The sequence below is a fragment of the Arvicanthis niloticus genome, chromosome 12, assembly GCF_011762505.2.
Source record: "Arvicanthis niloticus isolate mArvNil1 chromosome 12, mArvNil1.pat.X, whole genome shotgun sequence".
Taxonomy (NCBI): domain Eukaryota; kingdom Metazoa; phylum Chordata; class Mammalia; order Rodentia; family Muridae; genus Arvicanthis; species Arvicanthis niloticus.
The window spans coordinates 56,734,404-56,754,175 of NC_047669.1; the positions used below are offsets into that span (position 1 = coordinate 56,734,404).

General features: G+C 34.9%; 1 protein-coding gene across 17 annotated transcripts in view; it reads right to left on the bottom strand.

The window, feature by feature from the left end:
* Robo2 (roundabout guidance receptor 2) overlaps positions 1-19,772 on the bottom strand; it is a 1,463,572-nt gene that overhangs the window by 16,426 nt on the left and 1,427,374 nt on the right. For all 17 annotated transcript variants that reach the window (XM_076943086.1, XM_076943085.1, XM_076943080.1 and 14 more), the window contains 2 exons: positions 12,543-12,803; positions 8,371-8,576 (listed from right to left, as the gene is read on the bottom strand). In XM_076943086.1, coding sequence (XP_076799201.1) covers positions 8,371-8,576; positions 12,543-12,803 — 467 coding nt within the window. The remainder of the gene's footprint in view (positions 1-8,370; positions 8,577-12,542; positions 12,804-19,772) is intronic.

A 19,772-nucleotide genomic window follows, 5' to 3' on the forward strand; every position in this document is an offset into this window, starting at 1 on the left:
TTGACTATTTGCATCTATTATATTGCTAGACCCTAACCTAGAACTGATCTTAATACATGCATGTAATTAAATGGTATAAAAGCATAAAGAAGGAGGGGGATGGGATGGGGGTTCTAGGAAGGGGAAATGGGGAAAGGGATGACATCTGATTGTAAATAAATAAAATATCCAATAAAAAGAGAGTTTCAAATAATATAAAAGCATAAAGAAGGAGGGGGATGGGATGGGAGGTTCTAGGAAGGGGAAATGGGGAAAGGGATGACATCTGATTGTAAATAAATAAAATATCCAATAAAAAGAGAGTTTCAAGTACTTAAAATATTAGTGAATGGGTCAGTGACACAGATGCATTCTTTTTTAAGACAGAGAAAACAGAATTGGAAAGAAACAGGATAATCTGATACATTAAAATAGAGTTAGGAGGAGCAGAGAGAGGCAGTCTAGGCTCTAGTTGAAAAGGTACACGGACATTTTACACTCCAAAGAAGTCTGCTTCTCAAGGACCACTGCAAGGGAACTAAGGCAGACAGCACTGTCAACAGAGCCTCCTCAGACAGATTCATCTCTGGGCTATAAAGATCACTGTCAAGAACCAATAGGCCACTCTGAGAGAAGAAACAAGGCAAAGGGCCTGTGTGCCCTTTGCCACAGGGGAGAAGGAAAATCCAAAGCTGTTCAGTGAGGGGTCAATAAAGGATGGAGAACCTCAGCTGAGAGTAGGCGTAGGGTGCCTGAATCCCCATCCTTGTCCCTTCCTCAGACTGCTTCACTGTTATAATAGACATGCCCTTATTCTCTCCCATACATTTCATGTTTTAATTCTCTAACTTATGTCTTTCTGGCACCTCCCGTCTTCTTTATTGTTGTCTAAATGTCTTTCACAAGAACTTACACACTTTGATTTCTCCATTTGAAGGTCTCTAGAGTATTATCCTCATCCCAGTCACACCCTTACTATGCTTCTGAATCACTGGGTCCTCAAACTATGGAATCCTGTCTATCTCTGCAGTGGTATCTCACACAACACTATCTCCACCACCACAAAAGCATACTTTGTCAATTGTTACCACCTCTGACTTCTGGTGTCTAATGAAATCTTGGCTCTTTGTTGCCTTGCTTCTGTTTCACCTTCAGTCTGCTATCATCTGCTATTATCTAAGACTCATCCTCTTTGTTGCAGAAATGCTATGGAAAAAAAGAGTATGTAGGTGTCATTCCTTGACTGTAACTATTACATATACATTCCCTAAGAAGTAGAGTTTTATTGATAAAGAGCTACCTGTTTTCCATTCTTGCATATTTTATACAGGGGCACTGAAATACAGATATGCAATAAAAATTGACATACTGGATAATATATAATAATTAGTGTTTTCATCTCATTGTAAATCTTGTGCAGTAGTATATCTGATGTATAATGTCTTAACAATGACCTTATTTTACCTTCAAAAGAACATCTCTATAGACATCCTAGAAAATTTAGTTTGTTTGTTTATTTATTTATTTATTTATTTATTAAATAACAGGTAATACTAGTGAATTCTTGTTGAGTATTTAGACACAGGGAAAATAATTATGTAATTGTCTAGCAACAAAAATGGTAACAAATATAATTTTTAGTATAAAATGGAATGCATCTTAGGTAATAATATGTAATAAGATACACATATATTATGCTTTGCTACATTCAGATAGTAGTGGTTTACAGTGTTACTATTCAAGATAAAAATGATGAATTTACTTTAAGTCATAATTTTATTTTGTCTGTGATTCTTAGTCACACTTGCTCATATTAATACATTTAGTCTAGCATTTTGTTCTTTCAATGTTTTTCTCCAACCCAAAGTACTTGAGTGTGTTGTGTTTGTGCCAGCTCCATGGTTCCACCCTGGTGATCTAGCTAGCATATGAACAACTGAGTCTCACATACCATAAAATGAAGAGGAGAAAGTCCCATTATTACAGCATCATCACTATAGAAATGGCATTCTGGAAAGTCTTCTAATAGAAAATCACCTTTTTTCTTCCCTTCCATCCTCCCAAAAGAGCCTGCTTTATCTCCTCACAACACTGAGACCTTTATGTCAATATCCATGCCTATGTTTGCTACATCTTAAAAAAATGAATTGCTGGTGTCTTTGCTCTGACTTTCCATCTATCCTTAATGCTTTATGACATGTCCTTTAAAAATCTCTCGTTTTCCCCACCAAGTTCTTCTTTGACATATTTCCACCCTTTCTCTGGGAAGAGTGAGGAACTGAATAGCACAAAGACCAGGCTTCCCATGGTTGTCAGACAGTAGAGATACCTGAGTTGCTGTTTTATTCATTTATGTTGTTTTTGCACCAGGAGTGAAGGATACTTCAGAGCTGAAGAGACACCATGGACATGCCACTTCAGTAGACCTTGAGAAGACGCAAAACCTATGGAAGCCAGTTTGTTGTTTTTGCCCCTTGACAGTGTAAAGCAAAGAGCACTAAGCAGAGAGAAATGAGACTTTTCCATCTTTTCTGTTTCTCTGACAAATACTATACTGGACTGGGGTAAGAGCTATAATATGTACATACATGGCTGTGGCTTCAAACTGTCTGGACACATTTCACTACCACACAACACACTGTGTGTTAAAATTCTTTTCATGAAATTCTGAAAATGTATTTGTCAGGTACAGGTTTTGACCATCAGTGACTACTGCTTTCCCTCTTCCATTAGATTTAACCATTAAGAGAAAGACCCAAATGGTTACTTAAACAATTATAAAGGGCAAAGGTACACACACATACACGGGGGGGGGGTGTGGAGAGAGAGAGAGAGAGAGAGAGAGAGAGAAAGAGAGAGAGAGATTAGAAGATAAGAAAAACATTAATTGTTAGATTGAAGAGTAAGCCAATTTGATAGGAACCAACAATGTCTGTCATATCTATGAACACGTGTGAAAATTTAGAAAACACCAAGTCAGAGCAACTTGACTGGAGATTCTTTCAAAACTGCAAGCAATTCATACTCCTCTGACACATTATAGCCACAAACATAATCAATACATATTTAAACATTTAATGAAAAATGAATTTATGCCACATAGCAAATTTATTGGTGTTTACAGCTTCAATCTTTCTAAATTCCTCAGCTTAAAAAATGCTGAAAGGCCAGAAAAAAAAATCTGAAATTAATTCAGGCTGATGAAGAAGAATCTCACATAGGACATTACGTTGCTTAAATGTTACTGAGCATAAAATGCCATGATAAAGTGGCATCTTGCTGTGTCTCTATTACCTCTTCAGCACTAAAATTAATTTATGATCAGTCGTCAATTCATTTACATGTCAATTTATGCTAAATCCTTCCTTGCTGATAAATGCTTATCCTTAGATCCATTAAGCTAGAGTAACGTCTGTGCTCTATAATATGACCTTGCTAATTGTTGCATTACCATTTTTATGAGCTACAAAAACTTACAGCCCTCCCCCCCCATGTTTTTGAGCCAATATTTAATCCACTGCTTGCCTACCTACTTGTTAAGTCAAATCTTCTGCTATAATTGTCTTTGGTTAAACCAGTCCAAATATTGACCTTTTGTAGATGTAGAACAAAAATGGATATATATGTAAAATGCTTTTGATACTCCAGATATTTGAATGAGCAACAAATCTACCCTTTTTCTCTTTCCGTGTGTGTACATTTTAGTGTTCACATGTGTGCATTCATGTAGATGGGTACATGTATATAACATATAGGAAAAGCAAAACAAGTAGAAAAAAATTTTCCTTTGGTTATAGAACATCCATTAATGTGTCTCAGTAAGAGACACATCATTTGGCATCTGATTTGTCTTAGGGGTTTTAGAGCTTCTAAAAAAGCCAAGGTCCTCATTTGTAGCATTGACAAGAAATTTCCATTCATGCTAAAATTATTTTATTTTGTAACAGAGAGAAATCCTCAGGTGAAAAATATAATGGACCACTTTCTAAACACCTGTGTAGCAGATCGATAATCAGGCGGATGTTTTCATACTCATCTTTTGAGTAAGTTCCAGAAAAAAAAATTAAACTATCCAAAACCAAAAAGAAAATGGTTCCAAAATTCCATTTTAGTCACTATGTGCATGTGTTCTCCAACATTCAAGACAACCCTTTCATCCACTTAATAGTGTCATTATTGACCTTAGTTGTGACACGAAGGCAGATAGAGTCTCAACTGTCTGTTAAGGACACCCTTTTTCACATCTCTCTCCAGTCTACCTTATGGAATTTTTTTCCCATGGCATTATCATTAAATCTGAATGAGGTTAGGGAAAATAAAATGGGGACTCTTGTCCTCCCGCGCCTCCCCCTGTTACCTTGTGTATTGCTGTTTAGGTAGAAATCTCACTAACTTGGTTTTGAATGTGGAAACTTTTCAGTGTTTCTTGTACAATCCATAACAAGATGTGCACTGCAATGCTAAACCTATTTTTGTGCTGTGTGATAATCAAATAGATGTTCATGATAATTTAGACTCACAGGTTACCAAAAATATGATAAAATAATATATCTTTTTAAAAAAATACTAGCAGTTAAATTTCAACAGTCCAATGTAACTAAATGTAGAATCAAATGTGAAGAAAATAAATGTCATATCTGAAAACTCCTATTATAATTTTGATTAAGGATTAATGTGTCCATACAATTTTATGTGGATTTTAAAAGAAATATCTATCTATCTATCTATCTATCTATCTATCAAAAAGCGTAATGCTGGCTAACAAAGCAGCCATCATTTTCATATTAAATATAATAAGTCCAGAGATAAATGTTAGGCATTTTTAGAGCAAGGATTATAGTGATTTTTAGTTATCATAAGACTGAATTTTTTTGTGTATGATTGTTTGCATATATATTTACCACTTAATATATAATAAATATAATACATATATTCATATATAATATATACTATATATTCAAACTAGATGAAGTTGTATGATTGAAATAATCTGTAATAAATTTCTTTATAAAGTTAGGGCATTTTCAATCATAGTTTTGAAGGTTAAGTGAACTAACCTTAGGTAAATCTTAAGAACAGAGGACAGGACACAACTGCAAAGTGCCAGATCCTATGGACTTTAGACTTTGAAACCTCGGTCCTGCATTCTTTTTATCCTTTCCTCTTTGTTTCTCTCTTTCCTCTGAGAATTCTTACTCTCCATCTTTCATGTTTCCTTCCTTTTGTTTATTTCTTGTTCTCTTGCTATGCTTTTAAAATGTGAAAAAACAGTCTGAGTGTAGTAGTGCCCATCTTTAATTATAGCCTGCAGAATTCATACTGTTCTACACAGTAAGTTCCAAGAAAGCAAGGCTACATAGTAAGAACCTGTCTCAAAATGAAAATAAAAGGTGATTAAAAAAGTCATTCAATAATAATAATAATAATAATAATAATAATAATAATAATAATATAATTTAATCTAAATTCCTAGTCCAGTGATACATATAAGGACACAGAATAAATGTTTCTTTTTGCAATAATTATATTATTATTAATATTAATATGTAAAACATATTGACAAAGCAATATGTTTGTCAATACATGCCTTTTTTAAAATCTAAGCTCATAAAATTTAGAACCATTAATAATTTCTTCTCCTGACCTTTCTTTTAAATAAATACACATTTTAGAATTTAAATAGCGCCATAGATTGCGAAGTTTTTCCTCAACATATTCTGAGTAATGTATTTATTCACAAAGGAAAGAGGTGTTTTTATAATAATTGTATTTATTTATTTGTGTATGTTTATGTGTATAGGTATTTTGCCAGAATGTATGCCTGTGTACCATCTGGGTGTAGTGCCTGCAACAGGCAGAGGGACCATCACTATTAATCTATACAGGAACCTCTGAGCAAATACTCAAAATACATGTACATGTGCATCCTCAGCCCACTCCCCTCCTCTCTCTCAGCCAGCTTACAAGTTAATCAACACATGTGTATTCCCTGTATATGTTAGCATATTCTTTCTATAGTTCTTCGTTTGTTTTGTACACTCACATGAATTTATGGACTCACATTCTCCATATACATGCCTATGCACTTTTTAATGTGTTCACCCCTTCCCATATATTCACTCACTTCCTGTGTGCATATACTCTCTACCTGACTCATATACACTCCATGTTCATTTATAATCTAATATACATATACACACATTTCATGCTCTCAGACTCAATGTAATAAGTTCAGTCTATTATGTTTATGTACAAACTCTATAATAAACATACACATACAACACAGAGCGAGAGAGAGACAGAGAGTTAGAGACACAGAGACAGACAGAGAGACAGAGACAGAGAGAGAGAGACTAGAATAGTAGTTCTCAATCCCTTTAGGGTCAAATGACCCTTTCACATGGGTCACCTAAGGCCATCAGAAAACACACATATGTATACTACAATACACATCAGGAGCAAAAACACAGCTATGAAATGAAAATGGTAAATTCATGGTTGGCGTCACTATAACAGGGGAACTATATTAAAGGATCACAGCATTAGGAAGGTTGAGCACTACTGGACTAGAAGGGAAATTAAACCTTTAATTAAATGTTCTTTGAGTTTCTGGTAGAAGGAAAGACAAGACAAGGGAAGTTCTTATTTATCTACTGTAGTGAAAGGTACAACTTTACTAAGTAGATGTATTTTCAGGACACATACATTCATTGTGGAAGAATGGATAACTAAGTGGCCTGAATTTTTTTTTAATATATGGCAATGATTAGCAGCATACATATGTATCAAAAGAAATTTTGTTTTCTTAGCAATGCAAGGTTTGGCACAAACATGGAATTAGCTACAGAAGAAATGCACATTGCTTGACCACCACTGCCTAAGATACCCTAATTAGTTCTTAAAAGTTGAGCTTGCAAAAGGGTAAAGTAGTGTTCTGGAAAGTTAGAGAGAAGTATATATTATCTCAGGGATTATAATATTTACTATAGAACTTCAGAGGCTATAGCCGACTTCTGCCAATTTTTTTTTTGGAACCTTCATTGCATTCTTAATGGGAAACAGTTTGGTATTACTAGTGAAATATGCAAAGATTCCGAATTTTGCCCTAAAGTAGATTATGCTAGAAATTCAGGCAAAGAGGCTTAACATAATAGTGTACTAATAAGTCAGCGCTCACAGAAGGCAAAAGTTTTAACTTTTGCCCTGTCACCTTCAGCTGGATTTATGTTTCCAATCATAGCAGTATATCTGTGGTTTTAAAATCTTAATTAGCTTGATAATCAGCTCAGCCTCCAGGCAAGAGGAAACACTGAAAATTAGATTCCTGCCTCAGATGCTGAGAATCACCAAAGAGAAGGCAGCGGCTCTGATGAGTCCTCTGTACTATCATATACTGTGGTCCAGTAGTGCTTGTAGATCTATCAGGCAGCCCCAGTACTGTAGAGATTAGGAAATTCTCGGAATACACACAGAATCAGGGAAACTCTGATGAGAAGCATTATGGGAGAAAAGGAATTATCTAAGTGAACATAGATATAGCTCGTCTGAGATGACCCAAGAGAACGCAGAGATCAGATTTAAGTTTTTAGTATTTATGTCCTCCATGTCCAGTAAGGGACATGTTTGTGAATCAGAGGTAGATAACTAAGGGATAGAAAGACCGAAGTTTGTCTTTTGCTACTTCCTTTGTGTATATAAGAGATTTTATTTGGACAATTTTAAACCCTGGGAAATAGGCTGTTGCTTAGTTCTTAGAGTCATCCTAGGCATGCACCAGCAGAAGTCTGCTTGGGAACAAGAAAAAAAAAAAAAAGAAACCTAAGCAATAAACAGTCAAAATAATTACACTTCTTGGCAGAGGACTGGTGATTATATTCAGCAATGTGAAATGCATAAATGTACTGCTTATCTCACTATGCATGTTTCCACTCCAACAATATAATACCATGTGTAACCTAAGAGAGGCTCCTTCTGAAGACTTGCTTATTTTCACCAGTGAATGATTTTCCAGGGTAAAATATCAAGGAGCGTTTTAAGATCTCATTCACTTTGTATGTTGCTCCTGATATACAAATTATATCATTTCTAAAAGTAAAGCTTTTTTCATGTAACAGACTTGGTTCTCTAGCGGAGTGAACTTTTCTTGAAAGCCTGGGATATAATTGAGTTTTCCTTCATGTCTTTAAAGCTTTTTAAAATTCATGAATTTCCTTATCATTTTAGCAGCAAAGCAAAAGTGTTTCTAAATCCTTTTTGAATTTGGTGTTTAACATTATCATATTTAAAATGTTACAAAAATAGATGGAGTGGAATAAATCTTACATAAGGAAGCATTTGATTTATGATGCATTTTGATGTTGCAAATAGGTCACTTATTCTCATTCTTGTTACCTGTGACAGAGCTATCTAGATTGTCCATACTGGATCCAGGTGTCTGGTCTAGTGCTCTGAGGGGCCTGGGAATTTCTAATGGTTCCTCTTCATCATCAGCATCCTCATCTGCAACATCTGTCTCCAAATCAGAAATCAAGGCTCCAGACACATAACCTAATGGCGGAACTGGGGGTTGTGGAGGTGGAGTATTGCTTTGAATGTGCCTGCAATTCAAACAAAAAGAAATGAAAGACAAAAAGTGACCTGTTAACATTCAATGAAATTGTAATTGCTGTTCAATGGCATGTGATAGTAACTCCCACTCTCCCATGCTTATTCACCCACAGTACTGTCATCTACTTCAGCAGGGGCACTGATATGGAAGGACACATGCCCCTACCAAAGGGCAACTGCTTAAACTATGGACATTCTTCCTTTGATTAAACAATCAAACTAGGCAATACACAGGGAGGAATATATATATTTCAAGAATTTGGGGGTCAACAAATTCTTAAAAAGAGAATAGGAATATTTGTTACAAACTAAGACTTTTTATTTTTATTTTTTTGCCTGTAACAATAGCTACTTAGTTTTCAGGTTAGTGTTGAAGTTCAACTTCCTTGTGTTTTAATCTATGTAGCTTGGTTGGAGAAAGTTTCTCAGGTGAAAGTGTGATTGGCCCAGCCCTGCCTCTGGCCTACTTCCTGCCCTATGAGGATGCTTTTGGCGTGACTCCCATCATATTAGACTGAGCAGATGTTTCATGATCCCAGTGTAGATTAGACAAATACTTTGTGCTCCTGGTGCTTACAATTTGTCTCACCAACAAAGTCTTAAGGGATTGAATTAGAATATAAGGGATATTCAATAGCCTTGTGGGTAAAGATGTCTAATCCCAAGTTTATAGAATTAATAGAACATACATGGTCATTCTTTTATTAGAAAATATTTAAGAAAATTCTTGGTGCACATTTTATGAGTTACACAATGTAGAACTGAACCCCGGTATCGATTGTATTTGCTGTGAGACTGTTAATAGATTATTTCTAACCTGTAAAATGTTCAATGGAAGTAATTCATGGTTGTTATTATAAGCAAAAAACAAATGTGTTCAATGTCTGATTTTTTTTTTTTTAATTTCCCATAGACGTAGTCAAAAAGCTCCTCCCTAAGAGTCAGGCCAATAAGAACAAGATGTTTTTTGCTATTGGCTTTTGAAAAACATTACAGGGCTGTTTCTGTTCTGATTTGTAATCTTTTGAGAAAATGTCCCATTTAAAAAAATTAGTTGACTCCCCTGTGAATTGCATTTGTGAATTTATATACAACTCTAAAATTAACAGGATTCTAGATTTCTCAGGGATGAATTCCCAAGATTTGGACATCACTTGAATGGGAGCAGATCTAATCTCTAAGGTTATATAGCAGGTATTGGAGGACACTTTTTGGAATTCATCAAAACCCATTAAATTATAAAGGAAGGCAAAGCAAGTGTTGCAAAATTCTCTTAGACTGAATATTGAACGTTGACAAGCTCACTTTGCTGTACATGTGGTATCACATACAGTTTGTAAATTGGAGAGACAGGATGTTGTATAATGAAGAAGATGACATCAAGCAATATTAGACATGTGGATTATTTCACTTTGATGGTATAGATTTGTTAAGGGGCTGGAAATATTACAGATAAGTACTGTAATACTACATAATTTTGGCATTGTGTTGATGGTAAAAGTTAAACAGGTATAAAAAATGTACTCCTTAATTTAAGCAGTATTAGAAATTATTCTGAAATATGAGGTGAAGGTATGCAGGATTTATAACTATCTTCTAAAAATAGGAAGTCCTTTGTACATTTATCTGTTAGTGTGAATAGCAACCCTGGATGTGAAGCTGGGACCTTTTATCTTTAGAATTCTGGGAATTTGATGTGTAACCCGAAGCAAGGGATACTTCCAAACCACAAGAGCAAGCATGGTACTTTTTAGTTAATGGATGAATTGCTACTCTTATATGCAAAGCTAGCTATGGCATTTAGGATATGGATGGATCAAGTAGAAACATACTCAAGGAGAGAAACATGGTCTGGCTTATGGACAGGTAGAAGACATGGAAAAGCCCATTCACCAATTCAGGAGATATCTATGAGGCAATTACTAAATGGGAGACTTTAAGTGTGAAAAAGACATCAGTGCCCAACTTAAGTGAAAATCCAACTGCATCTAAACTTTAGAGATTAGAATTAGACAGGTAGTTTCTCAAGAATCATAAAATGTGCAAACACATTTACATCTCAAAAAAAAAATCCCAAAGCATAATAAAGAGCTTCAACTCAACTCAAAAAAAAAAAAAAAAGTAGATATTTTCCTTTGAAACCTGGAGGTAGTGTGTTCTTTCTGGTACAGTGACTAGAATTGGAAGCTCTAGTCTACACAATATTTCACAGGACAAATAATCAAAGGGCTTTTAGTCACAATGTCATAGTTTCATCTCTCAATGGGTTACTATTAAGGTCAGTCATGAATGTCTTCAGCCTCAATAGACCTGAGGGAATGTCTCTAGCTCTGTCCCCATGTGTGCCAATGGGTTGGTTACCATCACTGAATCTTGCTAATGCAGGTAAACTGAGTTACCTGGGACTCCAATGGGAGTAAATGGAGAGATCTCTGCTTTGGGAATTCTTCAAAAGTTTGCTTCACGTCTCTTTCCTTAGCTTATTTAAATCCATAGTGTTTTATGAGAACAATCTGTAACTTTGTGTATAGATGATCCAGTGAATTCCTCAAACTTTTTTTTGTCATGTTCTAAAACTGCAGTGTGATATTGGAGGCTTCCTGATCATATACCTAATCATAATTTAAGGATTGTTGGAAGTTTCCTTTGAAATTTGAATAGAAGCCAATTATTAGTATTACTATTATTTTCCACATGGGAGAACTGAACGTATAAAGAACAAATTTCCACAGGTCGTACAACTGGTTAGATACATTCATTTTTGTGGAATTCTTCACTGGAATCCCAGAATAAGGAAGCAGAATCCTTTTGGAGGTGTAAGCTCTAGGTTTCCTGCCTAGATATGTTACATTTGTCCAGGTGATTCTACTATGAATTAGCATGTGTGTTTAAAATATAAGAGACAAGACTGCCTGACTTCCTGAGTCAATACACAACTATTTTAAACTTAGTGATATTTTGTACAAAGCAGCTTTATGTAAAACAACAGTATGGTTTAATAGTAAGCATGTATGACTATTGAGAATATATCTGATGATTGTGAAAACTAATAAAGTTCTTCTGTTCCACAACAAAGAACATGTTGGTGCCAGCCTGGAGTGTTGTTCCTAATCTGATTATCTTCTCAACTATATGCTTAGGTGTATTTTTTTTAAAAAGTAGCTCACAAACATTGAAGGTGATGGCTATTTCACTATGAATATATTTCAGTCAGTAGAACTATCCAAAAATGCAGTCTTTCATCTGACTTCAGGTATGACATAAATCAGCAGAAGATATTTTCTAGTAGGTCATGTGTACTTAAATATAAATCAGTATTTCAGAAAAACCAAATTCTCTAATAATTATGAGGCTTGGTCCTATTTCTCTACTGCCAGATTTTTGTAGAATATCTGACACACTTCCATGTGTGATTTATGAATTTGTATTTTTATTTTACAAAAATCTTACTGTGTTCTTGATTTCTGTTGAAACATTTATATTTTTTACTTTTATTATTTTCTATTCCACTTAATTCAGCCCTTAATTCAGTCTTTTAGTAACTGACACTGACCATAATAATTTTCAGAAGCAAGCATTTACATATTTACAACCACATACAAAATTAATGACAGGCACTTTGAAGAATTTAAAAGGAGTTCTTTATTGCAGCATTAAAAATGAGTTCAAGGATAAACTAATCAATGCTGGTCTGTGAATGAGAAAAGATTCTGGTGTCACCAAAACAAACACTCATCCTGAGTCCCTGCTCCATTCACTTTTCTAGCTAGCTGTGTGATGTTGGCCAGTTTACTTAAGTTTCTGTCGCCAGTTTCTTAATATAGATGGTTAGCGCATATTCAAAATCAATGTTCGTCCCACTCACATAGGTTTAGGAGCATCTCTACTTAATATACAAGCAAGAACATCTCCATAAGTAGAAAGTACAGGGCCTTTGGCTTACGGAGGATATTTACCATGTTTGTTTTGCTATATCAAACTGATAGGCCCTTGTTAGCTCATCCAGGTGAGCTTGCAGCATGGGTTGCATCTCTTCCCGTGGGGATGGAGTAAGAGTGGCAGTGGACTGCTGGCCAAAGGAGATAGCAGGTGAAGAGGCCACACCGCGAACAGGAGGTGTTGGGACCCGATCTTCGTCTTCTTCCAGCTCATCTTCCATACCCTGATGCAAGTATGTTTGCACCGGTAATGGTGGGCACCAGCTATCACTGTCATAGCTGAAATTAAATAAGAAAAAATGTTCACTGACATACACAAGTAAATGCACACTCATACTAGCAACAAATAGCAAACAAGTGTTCTTAAAAGCGCTCCTCAGTTTAAGTCTTTCTTATCACATTATTGATGCTGTAGTAGTAAATCACCTGACTGTTATCTTAGTTCTTATTCCTAACTATATACTATCATCTCAAAATATCTCAAATTATTTTTAAATCATCTTATTAACTAATTATTACTATGCAGTTACAAGAGGCAATAAGTTCCCACCAAACTTACTCATGTGAAAAAACCAAAATTGTTGTTAACGACAATTAATGAAGTCAATGCTTGGAGATTTATCCATTCCCATCTCTTGTGCATCTGTGTGCACAAACGGAATATGTCAATAATACTGATTGATCACCTAACACTTCTAGACCTGTGTCAATCTATTATTCCATATAATATACCTGTCACCAATTAGTGGTCATAAAACCATCAACAAACTTAGTTTCTTTAAGTTTTTCAGCTGAAACAAACATGGGTATTTCAACATATAAACAGAAGCTCCAAGTTATCTTGTAAAAGAAGAGTAATTATGAATTTCAGTAAAAGTATTTGACACTAAATCCAACATTTTATATCCTTTTCAGTTTATGACATCTACTTTGAAGATTTAGATAGCATGTCAAGCCATTTTTTAAAAAGGGATTCTGGATCAAGTGTATAGAATCCTGAAACAGTAAATTCTAAATCAATAATAGTTTCATTTACCCTATCTCCATAGTCCTAGTATTCCAACAAACAATAAGTTCTAAGATATTTTTTAAAAGGGGGGGAAAATACTTCTCAAAAGTTGTGGTTCCCAAAAGCCAGTAGTAATAATTTAATGGGGTATGGGCTCATGGAGCCATGCTTAACACAGTGGGGAGCTATGGCTCCTGGAAGACATGAAGTTATAGTATTCAGTGATATAGCCACTGTGGAGTTATCTGTGTATCTGTGAAGAGTTACCCCATGTTCACATAAACAATTCTGGTTAAACCCTATGGGTCCCAAAACAAAAATCAAACAAAAAGACATACGAGTCAGAATGGTCCCATAGGCTGATGGATTTGATAGCTTGGTCATCAGGGAGTGGTGTGACCTTTTAGGAGCCGTGGCCTTGTTGAACAAAGTGTATCATTGGAGATGGGCTTTGGGGTTTCGAATGAAATGCAAGCTAGGTCCATTGTCTTCTCTCTCCCCACTGCCTGTTGATCTGGACGTAGAACTCTCAGAAACTTTTCCAGTACCATGTCTGCATGTAGGTCACCATGCTTACTGCCATGCTATTAATGCACTGAATCTCTAATCTGTAAGCAAGCCTCAATGAAATGTGTTCTTTCCTAAGAGTTGCTGGGATCACAGTGCCTCTTCTCAGCAATAGAACATTTACTGCAACAACATGGACTAGGGGAGGAGACTTGGTAAGAGGAAGGGAGCAAGTTGGGAGGGATATGAGGAAAACAAGAGCCTGGCCAATACAGATGAGGATGCACCTAGCCAACCATCAGACTGAGCCTGGAGCCCCCAAGGAGTCAGAGAAAGGACTGAAGGAGCTGAAGGAGCTTGTTTGTAACCCCATAAAAACAATATAAACCTAACAAGGACCCCCTCCCCCATAGCTTCGAGGGACTAAAGCACCAACCACAGAGTAAACATGGAGGGACCCATGGCTCCAGCTACTTATGTAGTAGAAGATGACCTTATCTGGCATCAATAGGAGAAGAGGCCCTTGGTCCTGTGGAGACTTGATGTCCTAGTGTAGGGGAATGCTAGCGTGGTGAAGCCAGAGTGGGTGGGTGGGAGGGGGAGCTTCCTCATAGAAACAGGGGGGGAGAGATGGGATAGGTAGTTTGTGGAGGGGAAATTGGGAATTGGGAAGGGTGATAACATTTGAAATGTAAATAAATAATAAATTATCCAATAAAATAGAGGAGTGGATGTAGAGAGATGACTCTGTATAGTAGAATCAGATAATGCAATGAACTGCAACAGAGACTATTTTGGAAATGGATACCTGGAGATCTCAAACAGTTTGTGGACTCACAATGCTCTGTTGGCCAGGAGCAATGGAAATATATTAAGTTAGATATGTGCAAGCCCAGGGGTAGGTACTAAAGAACTCAGTTTCCAAAAGAGTTAAAGAGAAAAATACTGTCCATATGCAAGGAGAGAAAGGAAAAATCAGTTACATAGCTTATCAGTCCTAGGGAGCTTGGAATAAGGTCATGTCTACCTGTTCAGTCTCCTGGATCTCCAAAATCATGTATCCACAAACCAAATATTCTCCACTGAGCTAGTTTTACCTTAGGCTCCTTTGTTTTTGTACTCATGGCCACTTGTTTTGCCTTGCTGAGACTACTTGAATGCCCTTCTGTTTCAATTAACTCTCAGCTGAAAGCCCTGCTTCCGAAGCCATGGACAGTTTGGAAGGGATGACTGTCTCTAAACATCTTATATACTATTGTGAACAGCAGACATGTTTCACTAAGTTGCAAATAACTAGTTATCTCTATAAGAAAATAACATAGGCTAAATTGGTATTCCTATTACTAACTGTATAATGCGTGCCAATCTGTATTGAAGAAGTGTTCTTCTAACACTTCGCCATTTTAATTTGGTTTATGGAGATCAGTTTCCATTTGAAGAAAGTGTTCTAATGCTCTAAAGCCTGAAACCAGCTACCCTTGTTGCATTTATTGTTTTTAGGTTTTCAAATCCAATCAATAAGACTGTTTACAAATTTATCTATGAAGACATCAGAACAACATAAAAGAGCCATTTACTTCCTTTCAGTCTATTACATTCACTTAACATGGCTAAGCTTCGACATATTTCCTAGACATCGGACATAGTTTGTCAGCAAGACTCTCACAAGAAACCAAATGGCTTTGTTTCTCTTTTCCTTTACATTTTTGCATCCTACTCCATGTGGTCATAGAAACAGACTTATTTCAAAAAAAGCTTCATCTTTCCAGGTTTTTCATTTTAGTCTTACAATTCTGCACGTTCAATTAGTTCTGAATCACATATCTTTTATAAAACTTACTGAGAAAGCTAACATTGCTGGAATATTATGTTCCAGTACTGGTACTGGCAATCCTATTGAAAATTAATTTGAAAATGAATTTTAGACTTCCACCATTAAATCTTTTACTCCTTCAGTTTAATATTGAGCTTTTCATATGCTAGAGTATCTTTTCCTCAAGCAAATTTAGCTTGTTTATTGCTGGCCTAAAATATACTTATTGAATGGGAAGAACTTTATTAAAGAGAAAGCTTAAGTTTCTTTGCATGATTTATTTATTTGAGTTTGAGTCGTGCATTATTACAGTAAAAAATATGTTTAGAACATAATAAAATAATGACCTAATTTCAGTATAGAATGGACTTACTGTTAGCCTTTACCAATTGTAAAGTCAGCTTTACTCTAAAAAGTGTGTCAAAAACCCCCACATTTTTGTAGCAGAAAATAATAGTTATATTTTCAGTATTTATACTGCCTTATTACAAAAGCTATTGTAGTTTTACCTGTAGTACTATGTATAAGTATATATATGTATGTATGTATACATATATATATGTGTGTGTGTGTGTGTGTGTGCGCATGTATGTGTGTGTGTTTGTCTGTGTGTGTGTAACTTAAAATAGTAAAAAGCCATTAGTACCAAAAACATGTCTACCTGATGAATTATAAACAATTATTTAAACAGTTTAGTTGACATATAAGTTTAGAATAAAACATGAGTATCACAAGCAAAAGAAGCTTGTATTACATACATTATTTGCAATGATAAAGCAAAAAACATTCAAGTAGCTTTTGCTTGACTCATTTTTCTGTTATTCAAGTAATATTGGGCAAAAGACAGACTCTTAAAAATGTTTGATGTTCTGAAAAATGGTATTACTAGTTAAATAAATTGCATAGTATGCTATGCTGCTAAAACTAATTTCATTAGCCTCTCATTAAAGTAGGGTAGATGTTGCCATCAACAGCATCCTAATACGTCTGCAAAGATAATTGCAACCACAATGAATAAACTTTATACCCCTCCAGAACATGGAAGGCTGAAAAAAGTGCATGTATTCAATGTGCTTTGTATGAATAGAAAAAAAAGAAAAGAAAGGAAAACGAAAAACAAATCCAAAAGACCTGGAGAATAACAAGACTGAATAAAACAAGCCAAATCAGGATGGAATTAATATGACATGACACAGAAAACTGATCCTCACTTCCCTGGTGCACATATCTGATTCCACTCCAAAGGGAAAGAGGTTTAATGCAGTTATTGTGGAAATAGGAGAGCATAAAAGATAACTATACATAGTATGTATACAGCTCTGTTTAATGGTGTTCTTCACATTTTAGATATGTACATCTTATTTAAGCAAGACAATTTTGCTGTGTTTTGTAGTAACATACAAAGTCTACAAAAATACTCCCAGTGAAAAACCAACACTGTTTTGTTTAACCTTCCCCTGGCAAGTCCTCATTCCCTGACATTCTGCTAGCAATGTATGGACATCTTATTATCTGTCTTTCCTGATGAGTAATGATCAAGATGACAGCCAATCAATGTTGCATGCGAACTAACTTATTAAAGGCCAGACACAAATATCAAATTACTAATAAAAATACAATAAAGTTCAACTCTAGCAAAAGCTTGCAATCTCTAATGGGAACAACAAAGCCAAGCACCTCTTTAATTACTATTGAATTGTTCCATGCAGCCTATAACTATCATAAATATTACAGTCCCAGCTAGGCTCTAATCCATTTAACACATTGCCTTTCTCGAACTAAAGAAAGTGTAATAAGAAGGGGAAACATTTGCACCTTGACAATATGATTGAATTAGCATTCAAATATCATTTCATTTGAATAATGATTGAATAACTTTTTGGTATTTTGGACTGTGAAGAGAGAAACTGGCTCGTGGAAGGCTTAGAAAGAAAAGCCATGTCTATACTCTTCAGAAGCAGTACTGGAAATCACAATTAGAAACTCCAAACACTATATTCGGTATTCTTGTTATTCCCAACTAGGACTCTGCCCGACTCTGTCCTTCTTCCTCATGCCCACTCTCATTATCTTGTTTTCAGCCTTTTTCATTTTCCTATCAGCCATTTTGCCACAACATTTGAAACGTTAACCACATGAACCAAGGTTCTTATTGTGTCTGTTATCAATGGTTAAATAGCTGACTTTTTCTATGGCATAAGAAGATTCACAATTAACCTCAAGGCTCCTTCTTAGTTGATCTACCTTTGTTGGGGCTCAAAATAGATTCTGATAGCCAATTAACTTTGGATAGTATCATTTATGCATAAATGAATGAAGATTCAACTGCTGTAAGTCTTTTCCTGGTCTACTGACTTATTATTTTATGTGCATTGTTCATTTATGACTTGTTATGCAATATAATGTTTTTGTCTCTTTCTCTTGAGGTAGATAGATAGATGATAGATAGATAGATAGATAGATAGATAGATAGATAGATAGATGATAGATAGGTAGGCAGATAGATGTTAGAATATGAAAGATATGGGAAGGGAAAGACAGACAGAGGAAGAGAGAGGAGAACATGTTCATGTGTATTTGGCTGTAGAAAATGTGTTAGGACCATAATTATATAATTTATATTAGTATATCAGATCTCTGCTATAAATGTATTTTTTTTCTGTTTGCTAGTTCTTGTTGTGTCTCTTCCTATACCTGGGCCAGGTGTATAGAATGCATTATTTTAAAAATTGTTGACAAACTTCTTTATTATGTTTCAAATGACAATAGAAAATGAAGAAAAAACAAGTAACAAAAACCCAAACCCCAAAAAACCAAAAAACAAAACCAGGGCCCTTATATATTGCAGGCCAGCATCATACCATTTAAAGAGTTATGGAGCTGAGAATGACATTGGAGTTCTGTTTTTACTTTCTGTAGCTCCTGAGTGCTGAGGTTAAAAAATATATTTTCTCACGACATCATATTCTCAGCACTTAAGGCAAAGAAAAGCTCAGAAGTAAATAAGAACTAAAATATGTAGCATACTTTCTCTTATACACATTTGTATGTGTATATTCATAATACTCTTTAGCTATTTGTAACAGTAAATGAATATTTAAGAAATGAAAAATAACATCATGCACTTTGAGTGTATATTAATATAATCACTACATACATTAAATAACATTACATATCAATATTCTAAAGCCAGTAAAAGCATAAAATTATGCCAATATTAACTGTCTCACCATAAAATAAATTATTTCCAATTTTTTCCCACTGTTTAACAAGGTCACATGGTAAGTTTTGCATTCATTTAGATTGAATTAATTTTATTTCAATGTGTAATCATTACCTCTTAAGGAGATTTGTTGAAAAAAAAGGAAATAATTTTAAATAATCTAAAATTTTTATATACTCTGACTTCTAGATGTTATTTTTACAAAGCATTAACACTCCTCTCTTCCCCTGCAAGTTCTGAATTCCATTTCCTTGTTTTTATGGAAACATTCTTAAAATGTGAGCTACGAAGTAATGAAACTGTAATAGTCCTTTAGATAAACTATGTAGCTCTTGTTTTTCATGAGATATTGACATATTTACATCACTAATGTGAATTAATATATTCACAATTTAATTTTTAAGTCAAAAGAATAAAGGGTGGGCTCTTAAATGCTAATTTCAAATGAGAACATTTTGATAAGTTATATAGTCACTTTTTAAAACATATATAAGGATTATTTCCCAGGGAAATGAGTAAAGTCTACTGGAAATATAGAAAGACGGAGAAAAGATATGTGTGTATTAGTATACTAATAGGCTACAGATGTAGTCTACACATAGACATATATATATTATATATTAAAATATTATATGTTATTCATATTTATAGCATACATGATAAGTTTTGTATCCATGCATAGAAGAAAAAATTGAT